The 20,667-nt window shown below is 36.6% G+C and overlaps 2 protein-coding genes across 2 annotated transcripts; one reads left to right on the top strand and one right to left on the bottom strand.

Moving 5' to 3' along the window:
• Nucleotides 1-976: 976 nt before the first annotated feature.
• Nucleotides 977-4,674, top strand: LOC145908629 (toll-like receptor 6). Its single transcript, XM_082995947.1, has 5 exons — nucleotides 977-1,272; nucleotides 1,930-2,088; nucleotides 2,699-2,842; nucleotides 3,231-3,398; nucleotides 3,840-4,674. Exons 1-5 carry the CDS (start codon nucleotides 1,050-1,052, stop codon nucleotides 3,908-3,910), a joined length of 765 nt encoding a protein of 254 aa, XP_082852073.1. The 5' UTR covers nucleotides 977-1,049; the 3' UTR covers nucleotides 3,911-4,674.
• Nucleotides 4,675-5,273: 599 nt separating this feature from the next.
• LOC145909062 (structural maintenance of chromosomes protein 3-like) lies at nucleotides 5,274-20,295 on the bottom strand. The gene is made up of 30 exons (XM_082996384.1): nucleotides 20,138-20,295; nucleotides 19,860-19,974; nucleotides 19,526-19,593; nucleotides 19,354-19,425; nucleotides 18,974-19,053; nucleotides 18,825-18,903; nucleotides 18,646-18,756; nucleotides 17,889-18,071; nucleotides 17,510-17,692; nucleotides 17,178-17,362; nucleotides 16,716-16,929; nucleotides 16,006-16,134; nucleotides 15,696-15,770; nucleotides 15,345-15,485; nucleotides 14,927-15,055; nucleotides 14,590-14,678; nucleotides 14,291-14,382; nucleotides 13,801-13,958; nucleotides 13,226-13,369; nucleotides 12,617-12,766; nucleotides 11,966-12,082; nucleotides 11,494-11,602; nucleotides 10,716-10,858; nucleotides 10,286-10,390; nucleotides 9,892-10,027; nucleotides 9,584-9,660; nucleotides 8,129-8,275; nucleotides 7,415-7,578; nucleotides 6,620-6,740; nucleotides 5,274-5,829 (listed from the first exon to the last, which is right to left on the bottom strand). Exons 1-30 carry the CDS (start codon nucleotides 20,150-20,152, stop codon nucleotides 5,758-5,760), a joined length of 3,603 nt encoding a protein of 1,200 aa, XP_082852510.1. The 5' UTR covers nucleotides 20,153-20,295; the 3' UTR covers nucleotides 5,274-5,757.
• Nucleotides 20,296-20,667: the final 372 nt, after the last annotated feature.

The raw sequence follows: 20,667 nt of genomic DNA, 5'->3' as shown, positions 1-20,667 counted from the left end.
TTTTGTACACAATCGAGAAGTACAGGTAGGGACTTTCCAGTTTCCACTGACGTCAGGGTCACACATCCATAAACATAAAAAAATAAAATGAATATTTTCTTTCACAAAAAATTAAACGATTGCGTACTAGTTTGGAAATGAACAAAGGCAACATAAGGATTATGGTTAATAAATGTAAATCTATGAAAGGTTCATAAATGGAGGTTTAATATGTGATACAAGTCACTTTGCGTTGGCGCAAAAAGTAAAAATAGAAACCAAGATAATCAGACATATTTGGATAAATTGTTTCGAAAAACAAAACAAGACATAAATTTCAATCGGTAGGTGAAGTTACAAGTAGGCTGCAGTACTTATTATGAACATTTTCAAAATATTGCCGTCATTGTGAAGCAGCGTATAGCCTACGTGTTTTGTTTGACGTCACTACTAATAAAGTTCCTGCGATTATAGGCTTATATTCTTGAACGTGCCCTTTGCAACATTCTACAATGGGCGGATATATGATATTTGATCACACGCCACGTTCATGACATCATTACATGCACTACAGGAAGTCTTTAGACGGGTGCAGTAAAGGAAACATTATTTATCATGGAAAAGAAAGGTAGATTACAGTGTGCTGTTTTGGTTTGAAAGGGCGAACCGTGAAGTAAATCACGCGCTGTAATGCACGATTTGCGCGCGTCTTCCGCAAAATTGCGTCACATCCTAACAGATTGGGAAAGTACTTGGTGCAAATGCCCGAACAAATCATAAGCAGTCGAAAAACTGCCGCTTGTGTGTGTGGAAGATATTTCAGCAGAGGCCAGAGTTACCAATAGGCGGTAGCCTACTACACGTTTAACTAACCGTATTATGATAATTATTTTTGTTAAATACAATCAGGTATTAGTTGGGGAAATTGAGTCAATGATTTGTAAAATTTAGATACAAAATTTGTAGATATTTCAGCTTTAACATGTTTTGTACCATTTGTACTGACCAGATGAGTAGCTAAGTGCAAATTACAACAAAAAGAAACAACAGAAAAAGTTCGTGCGTTATTGATGTGTCGTCAAACTATACTGGCTACTATGGGCTGTAGAATATCTGGACAAAAACTGAGGAACAAACAACGCGAGAGCCGCAAGAAGCGTTCCAACAGCCGTTGGTTGCAATCAAGTTTGGATTCCGAGGACAAACTGAAATCTGTCGATAACTCAAGCGCCAAGCATTGTAATTTCAATTGTCCGTATGAGAAGGTATCCCATATGGAAGAAATTAACAAAGGTAAAAATTGGTGCTGAATTCTTGAAAATTTGTAAGTTGGTTGAAAACATTGGAGATGTAACATAATTCACCTCCGAGTTGCAACTCACTCTTAGTTAGCACTAAAGGTGAACTCAGTGGTGTTCGAAACGTCTGCTCGATGGCTAGAATATTAGGCCTTTCTGTTTAAACCATCGTGATTCAAATCCCCCAGTTGTTTATATTGGTTATGAACAATGTATTAGAAACTAAATGGTTAAAAAAGATTACAAACCGTATATATAATGGCCACCGATTAGGCCGTTGGGTGAGTACATAGGTCCAATATGTTATCAATGTATAATATCCCACTCTACAGTTGAGATCACCGATATATAAGCACTCGCGATGGAGCGATCATGTCTTGGCGTACGAAAGTATGCATTGCTGCTTCCACGCATTTTGAAAGAACGTGAATAGTAGTAATAGGGAAAGTTTTACAGGCCTTCAAATGTTGTATATCTTAATACTCGAGAAACGTAAATACAATAAAGTTTGCCAGAAGAGCAGTATTAAGCAATAAATATGCCTGGCAGCATCAGTAACAATTTATTTGTTGTATATCTTGTTTTTTGTATTTAAAATGCAACAAGAAACTCGTAAGATATTAAATTTGACCCTTTATCGTTATCTGTGTAGAAACACATATCTACGATGTGAACATTTCCTGTCATGAGGAAAATCTCGACTGGGTGGAAAACAACCTTCTTTCCTTGTTGGAAAACAAACTCAACCTTAACTGTTTCCTCTATGAACGAGACAGACCCGCAGGACTGAGTCCCTCACAGACAATACAAGGTATGGTTGCGCATAGGACAGTGTTACCAAACTACATAATATTTTTAAGTAGCTTTGTGCCCCAGTTAAAAAGTCCTTGTGTTCCATTGTACAAAAACCACCGGATAAGGCAGAAAACAGAGTGTTATTTATTGCGGTGATTGCTTTAGCATGAAAGACGCGATTTATAAAATGCAACCTGAATAACTTACGAAACATTACTTCTCATGTCTTTAAATTAATTTGTGTTAAACTGTGATATAATGGGTTAGACCAGTTCTTCCCAACCAGTGGGTCGCGAAAGCTATTTCTAAATGTTACAGTTTTCTATTAGATCACAAAATTATTGCATTGTTATTACATAACATTCGTTTGGTCATATCTTATTGTGGGTCGCACAATAAAACTTGCATTAAAAGTGGGTCGCGAACTAAAAAAGGTTGGGAAGCACTGGGTTAGACCGTTGAAGTTATTTGGCTGTTTTGCCTGCGAACCTAATGATGGTTTTAAGTACGAACAAACGAAATACTTAGGTTACAAACTATATTAGAACTTGGTGATAACTATTGTATCTAAATGGAGTATAATACGATGCGAGCAACGGTTTTAATGTCGCCATCTTTATATTTAGCATCGGTGTTAAACTCCAGAAGGACAATCGTTTGTCTCAGTCACGAATACGTCACGTCGTCATGGAAACAATACGAGATACTCCTGGCGCATCACATTGACCCGAACGGACTTAAAAACAGAATCATCCCGATTGTGCTTGACGGTAAGTTTGCCGTTACGAGTAATATGAAATACTCACAGACATTACTGGTATACTGCATGGGATGCATTTATGACACAGATCATGAAATAGTAAACCGCACGATCATAAATTACGCAACGAATAGTGTGAAATATTTGGTGCGTTAGAATAGAAAAATTACCAAATAAAGTATTTTGAACAGTAGCCTATATGCAAATTGGGCCTTGTCCGTTCCGAAAATTCAAAATTGTGAAGGGAATTATAAACGAGTTCATGCAGAATGTAATAAATTATACCCCCGTTTTATAGCTTTAAAAATTTGAGATTTTTCAAAGTAAACCAGGCTTTCATTCAAAATTTCAGCTGTTTTGAGAAAAGGAATGTTATCTTTTTTGCTGTTTTCCTCCAGATTGTGAAATTCCTTTGCAACTCATTGGACTGAGTTCTTTACAATGGCCGACAGGGGACCCGGCAGCTTCCCGTACAAAAATGAGAAAGCGATTTTTCTGGATACGACTCTTGCGATCACTGCAAGTCGACGAAAGCTTTATGTCTCCTACGTCAACCAACTCTATCGGTAAGCACCATGCAGCTATATAATTGTATAGCGAGAAGTCTGAATAACGTAATAGACATGCTATTCTCCAAATGACACTAAAAAGTCATTCATTCTGCACGTTGTGGGGATTTCGATTGCAATTATTGCTTTAAAACCTACGACAAAGACAATTAACAGTGTTTGGAGAATTACAAATCGATTTGGATAAAATGTGGACCAGGTAGAGCCATTGTTTTAATTTTACCCGTGGCAAACAAACGCTTCCTTATCATGTTATTCTTTTGAACCAAACTTTTGGCAGCATTTAAAAACAACGCTACGTTAAACCGAACGTCGAAATTCAACCCAAAACAAAATTTAGTTTCGTCGGCTAACTATATAGACCACAGAATTATTAATAGAACAAACGGCTGGCGCGTGCAATTGTCAACCAACCCAATGTAAGCATTTCTCTTTCAGGCGACGCAAGAGACAAAAACGTGACAAAAGACGTAACGAAATCGAGCAACTCACGTGCGAAAGTTGCCTGACATGTTCTGAAACAAAACCACGAAGTCAAACCAGTGATAAAGATGAAGTATAGGAGGTTGCAACGAGGTTAATCAGGAGGAATGGATTGTCTGAAGACAAACTGAAGCATTTTCGGCGAGACCTTCAGTCGGCAATTCACAATTGCTTAACCTGTGTCCTTTGGCCACAATATACCCCGATACCGTCGAGCTGCTGTATCTCAGTTGGAAGAGCGTTGGGCCTGGTTAGCTCAGGGTCGTGAGTTCAAACCTCACCGGGAGCTTGATTTTTTCTGATCTCGCTCCCACGGTAAAAAGTGACTGCTGGTACAGCTAGGGTGCAATACCTGTGACGCGAAGCCTGTAATAGCATGACCTCGATCCAATAGCTGTGATCACCAAGTAAGGACCTGTGCAGTGGGCAATCCTGCCAATCATGTCCCTTTTTTAAAATATCTATGCACGTTAATAAGAGTGCTATGAAAGTTTGTAAGCGGGGCGATGGCACCCACAACTTTTTTTTCTGCCACGTTGCAGACTAAACGTGTAGGCTTGGCAAGAACTGCTATTGTTGCAAAAATAAGCACCCCGTGACGCACTTTTGAAGCGAACTTACGACAACCGTTTGGTGCAATTTGTTCGTGACGTCAATCGCTCTTGCGCCCAAATCGTTTCCTTATTGGATACTTTCGCTAATCCAACATCATGCGACTTGTTGGCAAAGCGTACGAATGAGGTCCATGTTTTTGATTCCCGTACGTGAATTAAAATGCCGAATAAATCACTTTCAGACAAGTGTGCAATGTTTGTGTTGGATTTATGTGCAGACTTTGTTGTCACGCATAGACTCGGGAGGTTGTGGTGATAAGATACACCACCATTACCCAACTTTGACGCTGAACCACCAACATTGCCATTTTTCGTGGTCAAGACAATCAGAAGCAGGAAACGTACATGTGGGATACCAAATGCTATAACTTTACACAATTACGCGGCTCGCATTTGTAAGGCTTCGCTACAAGGCCTACGAAACCACATTATGTACGACTAAGCTCACCAGCAGTTTCGATCATAGGAAAGTTTTTACCCAATAGCTTTACATCACTTCCGGACAACCCTCTATTATGCATTAGGTCACGATTGCACGAGTGAAGATGAGCTGGACATTAAAACGACTAGAAAATTTTTGTTGAGTCACAATGTATCCTGATCCCCAATTTCCCCTCATGTACGGACGTTTTTTGTCACCGATGTACGTGGGTCAGAGTTGTGTTTAGTCCCACATCAATAACGGGTAATTCCTCATTGGTTGGACAAAAGGTGGCTCATTTAACAGCAAAATAATACGGACTTCCATTTTCCGAGTTGAAAAATACACACAAACTGGACTAAGAACATGTATTCAAAAACTTTCGAACGCAAATTGGACAAATCCAAATGTTAAAGCAGTAAAAAAAAAACTGAAAAACATCAAAATCACGATCTTTCTGCAAGTTGGGGTTGACGCGATGTCCTGCTCAAATATCACTTGTTTCGTAATCTCGACACCGGGGAATTCCCCTGTACTTGTACACGTGGTTTGGTCATGGAGCACCCGAAGATCTTTGGCAACTTCCAGCGAAACAATGGCAGTTTTTCGGCCGAATCGCACGTAGCTTTACAGTCATTGGAAACAAATGGAATTAAAAAATTCGCCTCACTGAAAACCACGAGTCGCAAACGCGGCGGGGACACCCCCTATGTAACAGCGTTGACTTTAGGGCAACAATTCAAAGTTTGCACAAGAGCAACGTATCATTCTTATATATATATGTACAATGTGCAGAGTGGCAGTGTAAGGGGCGTTTCCGCGAACAACGGATCACGTTTTAACTGTGAACTTGATCGTCCTCCACGAATTCTCTCGCTTCGTCGATGGTGATTGTTCGTATCATTGACACCTGCACGAGAAACAGGTGTGAAACCAGATTCGAGTCGAAGAACTCCTTGGAAAAAAACCTTGCAAACGTTGATATGTATGTTATGTTGGTGTGTATATATCGTTTAATGTAAAGTATAGCACGTGGAATAGGTAGATTAGGCAAATTTTTAACAGAGTCTATCAAAAACTAATATTCATTACAAGTTAACAGATTTGAGAAAGCAGAGTTGCACAACGTGTGATTTAACGCACACTCGGTGCTGTTTAAATATTACAGCCCAAACACCTTTAAAATCCTAATTAACAAATTCTGGTATAAGCTGGACAAATGGTTGCGCCAAAATGCTCGATGGGATACCTAAAGAATCGTTGCTTGGAATATGTAATTTGAGAAGCAGATACAGGAAGAAGTGTTAAGTGAAAGGAAGTCGCATAAGTGGAAGAAAAATCCCACAGAGCAAATCCTATGGTCTATTTTCGTTTTAACTGCTACGCGATAGTCACACTTTCGAAAGTCCAGCGTGACTATAACGCGGATAATAAGGGTTCTGTCTCAAGAAGTTCCGCCTTTTGGACCTTCCTGATCAAAACACTGTTTAATATTTTTATCTAGACGTGGAATGAGTCACTAAAGTGAATCACATAAGCAACCGGTGTGAATTATTATATTACAACACAAGTGTCCGAAGTAATAGCTGCTATTCTTAGTGTTACATGTTTGCAAACAGCAATGTTATGGTGTACCGACGATGAAACCAAGGTAAATAAGACCACTTCTACAGTGGTTAGGTACAAGTCATAATCCCTACCTTGTTTCTGTATATGACCCCGTAAAACTTGTCAGCGGCCTCCAGAAGTTCGGGTCTAAATGTGGTTGTGATAAACTGTGCAGTTGAACTCAGTTCCTTCAGCATGTTGGCAACGGAGGTTCTACAGGAAATCAATATGTAATACATTGGCTACCAGAAATGCTATCCATGGTACGGGCTCTTCTGGTGATAATTATACTACCTAATCCAAGTGAAATGGAAGAAGATTTTTTGTGTGAAGTGCGTTTTTCTAATTATTGGCTTTTTGTAAAAGTTTAATACATCTCTGTTGTTTCGTACCCAGTTTGGTACCCGACGGATCGACGTCGAATGAAAGGTACCACAAAGTGGAAGTTTGTGTGCCTTCTAGTGTAAAAGCTAGCCCAGTGTCACAGTCAACAGCTGCATTGATGAGAACTTACAGGTCGAAACAGTGTGTACGCCGTGTCTGCAGCACTCAATTTAGTACATCGATTCGTCACATATAATACAGCATTACTACGTTTTTACACTGAGCCATAAATTTGCTGAATAACTTGTGACATAGTAAATGGTTTAGACGCACACTGCGTACATTTTCTATGCACATAACTGACTCCATTCCATTTGAAAAATTTATAACCCTGGCATGTTTCATTGAGACTTAAACGCTCCCATTCATTTGCACCAAAGATAAATTGATCGCTAACTGCGTAAAACAACATACATTTTGTATAGTTGTGTTTCTGAATTTAAAAGTTAGCACCTGTTCAGTTACTATAAATTTAGAATCCAACCATTTAGTTTACAACTAACCTATGCGCTGGGTCGAGGGCTTGGTCGATTTCGTCGAACAGATAAAAGGGAGCCGGGTCACATTTTTGAATTGCAAATATAAGAGCAAGTGCAACGAGGGATTTCTGTCCTCCACTAAGTTGCTGCATTTCTCGCGTCTCCGCCGCTTTCCCGGAGAAAGAAACCTGAAAATTAAGGAGATTTTAATGACTCGTTTGTATTGGGCGTTGAAGGAAAGAAACAAAATTGTCTAAAAAAACGTTTTGAGGGGCACTTGCACAAGTTCAAAACTTTGCAAATATCAATACCAATTCACCTATTCGATTGAAAATTAAGCAACTCTACAAGAAACCTAGTTGGAGATTTTATGCAATTAGTAATGTTCACATGGAGTGCTAAAGGAAAGAAACCAACATAATTGACAAATAAGCCGAAACGGGCCATTGCGCAAATTCGAAACTATAGTGTAAGACTATCAATACCAAATTAAGTATCCGATAGCAAAGTGGACAACTCTAAAATCATTCGCAAACGCGTACCCCCATTTTTCTTGTACCTTAGCTATCAAAATTTATGAAAGAAACGTCGCGTAAGTTAAAAACTATACAATGAAAAAGCCCAACTCTAAAAGCAGCTAATGTGTATAAACTCTACAACCAAACAACGTCCAATAAGATACAAAGAATGATCACAAATGCACATAGTCTTATCGTAACCTTTGTCTGTAACTGTTACCTTTATTCCAACACCGACAAACTGGTCAACGGAAATCTCGCTAGACTGCGAGTCGCCCTCTTGTGGCGCATTTCCTCGTTTCATGATGAGAGTCGCTTTGCCCCCTGGCACCAACTTCACGAACACGTCGCTGAAATTCTTCGACACCTGCGAGAATGGAAAGGTTTCCATGGTAACAAGAAACATAGAGAACGTACTCAGTTTAGGAACATAGCCCACAGTTTTATAAATCTTCAAAGACAAACAGTACAACCAATGCAAGTGCTACTAAATTCATTCTGGATGTGAAATGCAGGTAAGCGAACAAAATGGTGCAGTGAAGTCTGTAAAATGCTACGAAACGTCTGTAAAATTAATTTCGTAGTAGTCACATGGACTATATTGTTTGTTTTAAGTATTCGGTTTAGTTCTAAGAGTAAAGATACTGGTCCGTCTTGCTGAAAACATTACCATTTTTTATTTATCTATTCAGTTAAAAATAGCGTGGTTGTTCTGGCTCCACAGTTATATTCAGCTAATCAGACTGACGTCACAGATCGTAGATAAGGCTCGCGTGGATAATGACGTCATATTCCGTTTAATTGCGTCAAAATTTGTTTCCGAAAAATCTACTTTATCGAAGCGTGAACTTGTAAACGTTAGGGGTTATTTGTGTTATAAGAACAGTTACAGGAATTTAAGATATAAAATCAAGGAAAATATAGGCACAACTTAAAACTAACTATACGACAAACTGAAAAAAGTGCGTATATTTCTAGTGTGCATTAGGGAAACCAATTTAGACAATTTCTCTAGTGTTTTTATAGTGCAATTTCATTAATTTAATAAACAGTTCAACGATGTAACTTAATATGGTTTGTTTTTTATGGATAAACCATTGGGTATTGTGTTCGTGATGTAAACGGAGCAAACAACCAGACAGGAGCAACGCAAATCGTGTTTCTTGTCATTCATGTGGATATATTTAGACCCAGCAGCAACTGAATAGGCCGAAAATTTCGCAGAAGTAAAATAATTAACAATAATAAAAAACTTCCAAACGCTCACGACCGCAATTCCTCAATTTTTTTCCAATACAAAATGCCAATGTCTAGTTCTTGGCAAACATGGGTGAACGTTTGGGCAAGAAACGCATAAGAAATTGAGATAAAAAAAAACAAAAGAAAAAATGACAGAAATTTAGATTAAAAAAACTGGTTTCGGAGGTTTATTGTTAACTAACAAATAACGTTGTAGTGTTCCACGGGCATAAAAGTTTGGAAAACACAGGTTTACAATACACCTTTAACCATTTAAAACGCCACACATTTGTGCTTGGCATGTAAAAGTAACGTATTGTTTTGGCAATAAGGCAAAAACGGGATAGGGTTCATATTTCGTAATTCTAGATTTATGTAACTGACTAATATAACATCCGTAACTACAATGTCGTGTTTAGGATTGAACTTAACACACCTGTCTAAACGTAAACTGGATGGCTTCATACTTTTCGTGTTCAAGATGCTCCATAAGGTTTAGAATGGCCGTCTTGCCTGAAAACAAAAACAGTTACTTGCACACACCGGTTTTTGCACGCCTTTTATAGTAGGAGTTTAAAAAACTCAAGACTCGTGTTTTGAATATCTATTCTTTGAATTTTGTAATCTCCATAAATGATAACACGACGTTTAAATTTTGGATTTGTTCAAAGGGACGTAAATAATGCCATGTTATCTACTTTAAACCAATCGCAAACAAGCAGAGGTATTCACAGCAACACATACCTCTGTATATTTCATCCTTCCTGCCCAACAGCTTCTCCTTCTGTTCCGAGAATGAAACAAATTGTTCCAGGGCTTTCTTATTCACATGAGAATATTTCTTTAATTCTTGGTTGCATTCGTCCAATCGTTTCATCAACTAAGAAACAGATTTTTCGTAACCTTTCGAAAGAAACAGATTTTTTGTAACCTAACTTTGTATTATGAAAGTAACTCATGTTGGTCGACTGAGTTGACCCAAAACCTTCTTTTTAGAATAAATAAATACTAAGTGACCAACTTTTTCAAGCACAGCCCGTTTCCTGGCGCAACCCCAATTGGTGTAATGTACCAAAAAAAACAGTCTTGATTAAACATTCACAAGCGCATTGTCAACATTTACTCTCAAAATACTCACAGCTCTGTGACTTAATCCTTGATATTTGTCAAACGCATCTTGAGGAAGAGATCCAAGATCTCTAATCTTCCTCATCGATTCCTCCTTCTTTTTGATGAGCATGCTCTGGTGGCAAAAATATATAAAATAAACTCGACTAATATCACATTTTTCCACAACTAACTTCATTACAAATCCAAGTTAAGAATGCTCAGTGAAAAGACAAGATAGCAGCAACCCATATTTCGTCTGAATGACGTCAAGACTATTTTTGAAAATTTAAAACCCAACAATATAATAAGGTTAAAAAGACAATTCACTTAAATATATCCTTGGTAGTTACACATGTGTTATCATAAGAAATTTGCTATAATACAAATCCACGCATGTTTATATTTATTTACGCACAAAACAACATGAAGAAGTTTATGTGGTAATGTCGTAATCACACCTGTTTGTTTGTGGCTTTTTCCAGCTCCCGAGCATCCTCAGAGATCTTCTCTCTCCACTCCCTCTCCTTGCTCCTGTACTCCTCCACCTTAGTGATGAGGTTACCTTGCTCCTGCTCCAAGTTCATCATCTCCTGTTCAAGTTCTACATGACACAAAATTATTATTATTATATTTCAACAAGGAGCTGATAAAGCCTAAATGGCGAAATATATATTACTATATACATTATACCGGGCTAATTCTGGTTAAGAACAAGTGCTTTGTGTGTTTATTGTTACTGAAAGGACAGTGATCGCCAGCACATTGTCGGCAGTTGTCTACAGAAGTAAAAATGGAAGTTTTTGATGATGCGCTATGGTATATTAGGTTATATGTCAACAACCAATACAACTTGATAATATTTGTTCTTCTGCCACACATTACGTTTTATCGTTGCTACATAACCCTGAGGAAGTCCCACCGGCTGGTGGACGAAACGTTACTTACAATATAAAAAAACTCGTAACTTATGTGCCAGAAGAACAAATACAACATTCGGGCTAAATTGGAGTTGTTGCTTGCATTGATGTAAAAATAATCCACAATTTTTTTGTAAAACAATTTAGAGGCTACGGACGTATATTTTTGTACTTAGTGCAGAACGCTATGATGGTCACATGGAACCGGTGATACGTCAAAAAAATGTCGCGTTTGGTTGCAATGAATCAAATACATTTTTTTCCATTCTGGTTCTTTTGTGTAGAAACATTCTTACAATAATATTATAGCAGAAATCACCTCTCAGCCTTGTGTCCGTTAACTCTAACTGCTCTCCCGCCAACTTGTGGTCATTCTGACACTGAGACAATTTTTGCTGACGAATATCAACCGACAGTTCTTGCATTTCCTGAAAACAAAACAACAAATTCAACGTCCAAGAATGTTCGTCTTAGTGATTTACGCAACACACAGGTTGTGAGTTCAAACCCCACCAACAGCGTATTTCCATCGCATCCTTTGCACCATTCGTGGCACGGAAGTGGATTTTGATCCCATTACGACTACGCTGTTACCGTGTCCGTGACTACAGGACAAAAAGGTCCTAATTTGGCGTTCGGAAGGGAAAATATTTTACTCCATACCGTATTGTCGTACATCGGTGCAAGCGGCCAAGGCCTTACATTACAATTAGTCGCGCTTACATAGCGAATTAAAGTGACGTCATGTTCACTGGGGCGTAACAGACAATGAAGCATTACACTACGCATACCTGCATGAGTTGATCGCGTCTGCGGATCAAGTTATCCTCGAGGAGATTTTCCAAACTCGTCTTTTTGCTCTCCAGGCGAACGCGTTGTTGGACTGCGTTCTTATGGTCGACAGTCAACTGACAAAATCAAGAATGATGCTATTAAATAAAATGTCTTTAAAGGGAAAAGAAGCGAAAAAAGTCATTCAGACCACAGGAATCAGTCTGTTTGTTAGGTGGTACCAACTTGTCAAGCATCCAAATAACTCACAAAGAGTGATGGACGATCAGCGTCAGTGCCATTTTTTTTATTTAAAGTTACACAGAAACTGATGATGCCGTCAAGGCGAAATTAATATTTCTGTGTAATTTTAAATAAAAGCTGGCACTGACGCTGGTCGTCCATCGCTCTCTGTGAGTTATTTGGGAACAAAAGAACGGAGAAATTAAATTAGAATGTGATAAAATAATGTAAAGTTAGTTGTGTAAAACCCAAGCATTCATTAAGTATTTACTTTTAAGCAAGTTGGTGAATAACATCCTTTTTAATGAAACCTATTTCGTACATGCAGTACAACTTCAAAGCTTTAGTTCTTACCTCGGTAAACAAAGCAGAAAAACACTATTCTTTTGTAAACTTAATATGCTATTTGCTACCAGGGATAGGCGTACCTGTTTTATTTCGTCGTTAAGTCGATCCACCTCCGATTGGTCATCGCTCGAGAGTTGGGAAAGTAAATCTGTCCCCATCTCTTCTTCCAGGGACGACTTGGTTGACCTCAACGCCTCACAGTGTGTTTGTAAACTCGCCAACGAACGTTCCTACAAATATTAACAATGCGAATCAACTGAGATAAAGTTTACCGGTCCCTAAAATTTTAACTACACTAGTGACAAGCATCAGTGCTTTATAGAGTTTCGAATCAAATATAGATCTAAAAACTTTGTTAAAAAAGTTGTAATATTCACTTAAAGTAATCCGCTTTTTATTTTGGGTCCCAAACCAGACATAGTAGAGTTAAAACGGTCGCCACTATCTCAACCATACTCTTAACTAGTATCAGTGCAGCTTACAAAAAAACTTAGATCTGCTTTATAGAGTTTCTCCGAAGTACAACGAAACAAAATGAAGACATATTTCAACAAATGTACCCGTCTTATTGGTTTGGATTTGTATTAAAAATTAACTATTAGCCTTTTACGTCCTTAATCAGATCTTTAAAGCAATAAAACGACGAGATTCTTTGATATTTTTGACCACAAAAGCAAAAAATCCCACACCTTTGGATCCAGAGCTCTCTGAATTGCCTGGAGTTGTTCCCGTTTCATTCGAAGTTCTGCCTTATAGCGGTCATAGATGTCCTTGTTCTGTTTATTTTTGGTCTCTTGTTTTTGCAACTCGTCCATAACCCTCGTACTTTCGGCCTGTAGAACCACAACAAAATAAAAAATGCCATACAACGTTGTTTGTGAATATCTGACAAAAAAATAAAACAGTTTGTATCAGCAAATGCTAATATTTTCATCATGTCAATTGCAGGAGATTGAGTTTAGATTTGGTTACATATTCCGGTTTCGAACAAACTATACAGCCCATATAGCTGAGATTTACAAAGGAGTGAGTTATGTTTCCAAGCTCTTCGTTTATTTATTACGTTTTTCAATTTCTTCAGTTTGTCGTGTCAGTCTCTGATCTATGACTATATGCTTGCTTGTGCACTGCTTTTATAAGAGTCAGTCTCTTATAAAAGCAGTGCACAAGCAAGCATATAGTTATTACGTTTTGTACTACTGGTATCTCTTACTTAACCAATATCAACTTTTTAACTATTATTTAACGCAGAATGTTTGCCAACCTCCAGATTCTGCTGCTGTTCCTTGTTTCTCGAAAGTTCAGCTTCCATGTCTGTGAGTTGAGTTTGCAAATCCTGCTTCGCGATGTAAAGATCGAGACGCGACTTACGGTTGTCAACGTAACCACCCGTCAATGCTCCTCTACGTGAAACCTGATCTCCTACAAAGGTAAATGTTGGAAAAGTTATTAAATTATTGCTGATGCTGCCAGAAGAGCCATATTGCATTAGGAAAAATTAATAGTTTGTTCTACGTTTAAACATAATTTTTGTATTCATTTTAAATACTTAAAGACCTAAAATAATATTTTTATACCAATGTGTGAACCTAGTTTGTGTATTAGGAAAACGCATGAAACAGATTTACCTACCTAAGCTAAGCAAAACTTATTTTAGGACAAACGTTTCAACGCAACTGCATTTAAGATTATACAAGATTTGGATGTGGAAGTTATGGTGCTCCTGCATCTAAACAACATCTTGTAGAGTTTACCTTCCAGTGTGATGCAATCAAGTTGATGAGCTCTGGCAAGTTGTGTTGAAACTTCCATCGATCGACATATAAGCGTTTTCCCAAATACATATCTACACAAAACATACAAAATTCAAAAATGCCCGACTTGACAACCTTTTAGATTTCATGGGCGCCCACGCCATTCTATTTCTTGTGTGTATTGTTCATCTACGAAGTTGTTTTTTGCACAAAATACACATGATTTGATGTTTTTTCATGTCAAAACAAGCGTTCTGATTTGGCAACTGTTTTTTTTCAAAGATTTTGTTGGAAATTACCTCATGGCTACCTCGTAGTTTTCAGTATACTGCATCTTACTTATCATAGGAATGGCATCCCCAGTCTGTGGGTATTCAATTTCCCTTGACTGCAAATAGAAAATTTTTGTTTTACATGCGATGTAAACAGGTAAAAATTGAGATTTTTACTAAGCTGTTCAGGAAATATTTATGCAAAAAGCCTATGGCAGTGATTTTTGTTTATACATTTTTAAATTTAACACTCGCACCGGAAAAAATGCACATTTATAACCTACAATGTATGCATTTTCCACCAGCTTATGGCTAGTATTAATTTTTATGCGTATGTAGAAGAACAATATGAAATGTTTTTTACCTCAAGTTTGTTGAGTGGCAGGAAAGTGACCTCACCAGGCAACTTCTGCTGATTCATCTCGTTTAGATATTTTGTGCCGATTCGATCAGTTGAAACGATATGATTGAATAATTTACCCCCGGCAGTGACCTGGGATTATACAAAGAAAAAACCTATGGTAAATACCATGAAACTTTTTTAAGGTTATTGTTTATAAGGGACAAAATCAATATTTTGTATAAATCGATATTTCAATAAGCGGGGTACGAAGCATTAAAGGTTAAAAACCACTGTAATATTTACATAAACTTTAATAAAGTAAAAAACGTTTGCTTGAAAATTCACAGGAAGAAAAACACGCAAATGTTTAAAGCTACAAAACAATTGTTTTAAATACTAATGTGCAAATCGCCAGAAAGCAGCTTGCTACCAGTTTTACCTCCACACATGTGAAAAAGTTCTTTGAGCACCGAAAGTTTTCAATTAACATTCCCTTGTAACCGTCAACAAGATCCATTTGTCCTCGCTGACGAAATAGTTCCCTCACTTTGTTGATACTTTCTATGCCATGAAAACTAGCCTAAAATTAGATAGGATTTCCTTTGTTAAAATTACCCTTGTATGTAATTTTGTTCATAACTTTGTTACAAGTGAAAAAATTACATAATCATAACTTATAAGTTTATTCTTTCTTGTGAATTTTTTAAATATTCAAAGACCTTTACATGATTTGGAGCAAACTGTTGGTACAAAAACATTTTTTTAATCTTTTCAATAAACAATTACTCACTTTTCCAATGAGTGAATTTAAAGTGTGCTCTTTTGTTTTGATTTCTGATGTAAAGTTGTCAATTTCTTGTTGTATCTAATAACAGATGTTATGAACCATTCTGTTATTATTGAGCTAATTTACATAATTTTACAAATAACTCAAACAACATTGCACCAATGCAATACATTTTTGTGCCAAAGACTAAAATCTTACAACTTGAATTTCAGAGCAATACACTTTTGGTTCGCGTTTTAATTTTGTAGTTACTCTCAAATATTTAAGTCAGTGTTGAAACAGTAGTGACAATATCATGGTAAAGTTTCCAGACCTGGGTTTCCGTTCTCCAAAACTGTTGTCGTTTGGTTTGGAGTTCATCTTTACGTCTCTTCAGGTTTAACAGCTCACGACTCAAAGCATCTGTTTCTGCTTTGTGTTCGTTAATTGAAACTGTCCTCTCCTGCAAAATAGTCAAAATATGAAATCAAACATTGCAAAGACACATGAAAAACACTAAAAAACATATATTTTCTTTCTGAAATAAACATTATTCCAACACCACTTTTTGTGCATGACACAGGTGGAAACGTCACATTTAAAATTACAATATTAATGACAGAAGGTCATTTTATATTCTAATTTTACATAAAAGACACTTTTTAAGTATTTATTTCCAAATCAATCCCCATTTTGCAAACAGCTTAATGATGTCCACCTTTTACACTATATACATAGTCTCTTTTACTCCAAGTTAAATGTATATGGATCTTAAAATATCTTTCGACTTTTAGTAAGCAAACAAATTTTTTTATGTATATACTTATTTTTTACTACATTTTTTTTTAAAACTTTTATATTTTACAAAACTGAACCAAGCTTTTAATTGTAGAAATTAAACCACCAAACATCATCTGTTTATACATGGAGTTAATTTCGATATTACTTTTGCAAACTGGTTCCAAGCCTGATGCTACAACGCAAGCAAAAAAGCCTGATCAAGTTTGCTCACAAACTCATAAATAACAACAACACTCAACATACTGAAATCTCGGCTTCGAGTTCCTGTTGCTTTTTCTTTGTGCTGAGGATATCTTCACGCAGATTCACGATTTGAGTTTCCTTGTCCTGAATTCCTCGTTGTAATGTTCTTAGTTCACTGTGGATCCAGGTGTCTCTTTCCTCGCGGTTGCGAAATTGGTTTCCACGTCCCTGCTTGGCGTACAACTCCTTTCTTCTTTGTTCGGAAATCTTAAGTCTGTGAAATTTGAAAGTTTATGCCTTTGTGATCCACCAACCATTGAAATGTTTCTACAATTTACTATTTCTATACATATGTGGAATTTCTCCTCTTTAGTAACATGCACAACCTTTGAAGAAAAAAACTTTAGATAAACCATTGTAAAAACTGGTTAAAAATACTGTGTTTACAGCTTTTAAAGGAGAAAAATTGAAACACACTGATAAATAGTTGCAATTAGTATTGGTTCTAGAAAACAAAAATACCTTCTTTCAAAATCTTTTTCTTTAGTCACTATTTCTTCAAACTGGGGAACAATGCGATCTCTGTCCTCTGTCTTACTCAGAATTTTATCTCTAAGATCTTGAAGTTCGGACTGAGCTTGATTCATAGATTGCTGGTCAGACTGGAGCTCCTCCTCCAAATCATTGCAAGTCAATTCCATTTGGGCCTAAAAAAAACAAAAAAATCGGTAATTTTTATTCAGTTGCTACATTTAAGATACTTGGTATAAAAGCAAGGTTTTGTCACAAATTAAGATGAAATGTTTGCATGTTACCACATTCAGACAGGAATTTTGTTTTAATTTTTACAAAACCTTTTTCTTGATTAGTTCTTGACGGTCTGATGTGCTCTGCTCTTTTTCCTCTGTGAGTTGTTTAATTCTGGTGTTGACATGTGAAAGTTGCTTCTGAAAATCCTTTGTTCTTCTCTGAGCTTCATCTTGTTGAGCACGCAAGTGCTTCGTTTGTGCTGAATTTGTCTCACGTTTGTTGGAAAGCTACAGCACACGAGTAAGTGAAACATGTTTTTTTTATCAATCAACAACCAACTATGTTACTGTTTGGCTCCAAAACAGATGAGTTTAACACAAAATACAATATAAGATAGATTTAAAAACAATATTTTATCATATAATGCTAATGTTTTCTTAAGATAAAAAGCATACAATTCCGGTCATATAAAGCTGAATTTACCTGGTCCAGTTTGGTGCGAGTTTCATTCAGCTCCTGATTATATATAGTGTATTCCAATGCTCTCCTTGTTTTATCCCATGTCTGATATTGGGCGAGTTCCTCTTTCTCTTCCTGGAGAGTCGAGAGACGATCTTCAATCATCGTCAAAACTTCTTCTATTTTGCTGTTTTTAGAATCTGACTCCTGGGCATTGTTATAAAAAAGTTTTGTGAGTAAAACAATGAAAATTTTGGGCAACAAAGCTTGTAGGATTTTTTTGCATATTTTATTTTGCCCAAATTAATAAATACGTCTTTAGTCAGACAATTTCATTGTTGAAAACTATATCATGTGGCAATGTGAAAACACATCATCTTTTTATACAGTTTCAATTAGTTTTGCAAACAGGTTCCAAGTCCAGTGCAATTATGTGCAAAGGACCTGATCAAGTCTGCTTTAAATTATAATACAAAGGAAACAAAACAAAGATATCCAAGTGTACAGATATGCAAAAAACACTGGAGATTGCAGTTTATTGTGAGCCAGACATGTTTCATTATAAGTTTTATTGATATTTTCACATTATATTTTGTACACCCTTTCATGTTAGAGTCACTTTGGTGGCTACTGAGACATTTAACGTTTATTGTCTATATATCATACTCACACTATCTTTAAGTGGCTACTGTGTGACCGTGTTTTGCAATAAAAGTGACTATACCACCGACAAATACAAAGTTATAACAGCAGTTTATAGATTGAAAAACTTAACGCATACCTTCATCAGCTGTTCGCTCTCTTGTTTACGTTCATCATACACTCTTGTGCCGGCCACTTCACGCAACAACTGAAGCCGATATGAGTCTGGTGCTGTCGCCATTTGGTTGATCTACCATGCGAAAAAAAGTATTTTTTTGTGCAACATGACAAAATCTAAATAGAACTACATGAACTTACCTTGCCCTGCTTCACAATATAGTATGGATTACTTCTTGAAAAGCCTGCGGACTCCAGGAGGTTTAAAACATCATTTTTTCTGAATCATAATTAATGTTGATTAAAATTGCAATGGGATATGGTTTTAAATACATTTTTCCGCATCTTACGTCACCATCTTCTTGTCTAGGAAATATTGATCCTTTTTAGATCCAATAACACGACGTAAGGTCACTTCATCTTTATCAATCTGTATTTAACAGGGAAAAATATATTTCACTTCATCTTTTTAAAAATTTTCGACAATAACAGAATTTCTTTCTGTGAGCTGCACACAGACCTACAATGTTAAATCAGTGCAGAACTTTTGTTCAATTAAGGCCAGGTGTTGTAGAATCACACAGGGGTTAAATCTTTGTAAAGAAAGTCACAACTTTGACAGGATAGCAGTACAAGAACTTATCATTCTACTTTACATATTACTGACAAGTGACATTCACATCCTTTTTCAATATATACAATACACTTGTCTTAAAAGTGAATAATATACCGGAAGTCGATTATCGGAGTTGTCAAAAACAATCTCCACACAAGCGGAGATAACTCTGGCCCCTGTTCCCTCCTGCAACACAGAAAATCCATTATTGTAAATAAATATTCTACAGGAGCACTTCAATTAAGAAGATAACATAGAACTAGATTTTTAACGAATGCAAACATACATGGAGAAGCTGTTGTCTCTGCTCTGCCCGCAAGTTATTGTACTCATCACTCAACACGAACTGTATGGCTGGAAAAAAATGGTTTTATTTTAATATTACCACAGTAATGAAAGGGAAAAAGTGTAATAATTGTGTAATTTTTTGCTGCATACCTAAAAAATATTTTACCAAAGTTAAACATAAAAACCAAACTGAAACAATTTGTGCATCCTCATTTGTGAAATGTTATTGATAAACAATTAACTAACACATTAACTTGCAAAAAAACATTTGCTCTGTGCAAATCATAATCTTTCCAATTTGACATACAACATTTTAAACAGTTTGAACTTACCACAAAAGAAATTACTTTTCCCAGATCCATTTCTTCCAACAATAATATTATGCTTGGGACTAAAAGTTTCAATTTCAGTCGCCTCCCTGTAACTTCGAAAGCCTTGAATGCTAACCTGTAACCAGACAAATTTACTTTGAAACCAAAACTTCATGGACATAGTCAAAAAACTGAATGCATTTGCGTTTTGTTGCAAATAAAGTTTTTCTGGAGTATTACATGCACGCGATTTTGTTTAAATCAGGAAATTCTGCAATTATCAAAAACCATAATATTACCTTTTTAATGTGCATCCTATTCCTATGTACTTCTTTCCTTTCCACTTGGAATTGACAAATTCGGTACCCGGTTTTGGCCTAATACACAGTTTAAAACTTGCACTTTTACTTCATTAGAACATTGTCTTCAATTTTCCGTCTCTATCTAAAACCTACAAAGCTCAAAACTGAATTTTTAATTTAACGCACATCACGTAGTAGTACCGCGTCGGCACAATCCATTGTGCATGTGGCCATGCTAAACATACCACGTTAAAGTTAGCTGTTTTTGGCACAATAAAAAGGCGGGAAATTTCCATTGTTCTATTTACGGTTTAAAAATGTTTCTCTTGTCAATATGTTTTGTAATATTATCAACTATCTCTGATTTTACTCATACGAGAAGGGGTCATGCACTGATTTGCATTTATCAGCCCATTAATTTATTTTGTTAAGGCATAATAAAATTTTCGGTTAAGTACGAGCATTGCCATCGCAATTAGCCTTCCAACCGCACATACATTTGTGGGTTCCATGGTTTCGCGGAGACT

The sequence above is a fragment of the Ascidia mentula genome, chromosome 7, assembly GCF_947561715.1.
Source record: "Ascidia mentula chromosome 7, kaAscMent1.1, whole genome shotgun sequence".
Lineage (NCBI taxonomy): Eukaryota > Metazoa > Chordata > Ascidiacea > Phlebobranchia > Ascidiidae > Ascidia > Ascidia mentula.
This window is presented reverse-complemented; position numbering and strand designations above follow the sequence as displayed.

Excerpts from the sequence above, each read along its gene's own strand:
- LOC145908629 (XM_082995947.1), top strand. The coding sequence starts at position 1,050 with ATGTGTCGTCAAACTATACTGGCTACTATGGGCTGTAGAATATCTGGA. Across the intron at positions 1,273-1,929 it reads TATGGAAGAAATTAACAAAG|AAACACATATCTACGATGTG; the intron begins GTAAAAATTGGT and ends TTATCTGTGTAG. Across the intron at positions 2,089-2,698 it reads TCCCTCACAGACAATACAAG|CATCGGTGTTAAACTCCAGA; the intron begins GTATGGTTGCGC and ends CTTTATATTTAG.
- LOC145909062 (XM_082996384.1), bottom strand. Across the intron at positions 19,426-19,525 it reads AGAGACAACAGCTTCTCCAT|GAGGGAACAGGGGCCAGAGT; the intron begins GTATGTTTGCAT and ends TCTGTGTTGCAG. Across the intron at positions 12,767-13,225 it reads AGAGAGCTCTGGATCCAAAG|GAACGTTCGTTGGCGAGTTT; the intron begins GTGTGGGATTTT and ends TAATATTTGTAG.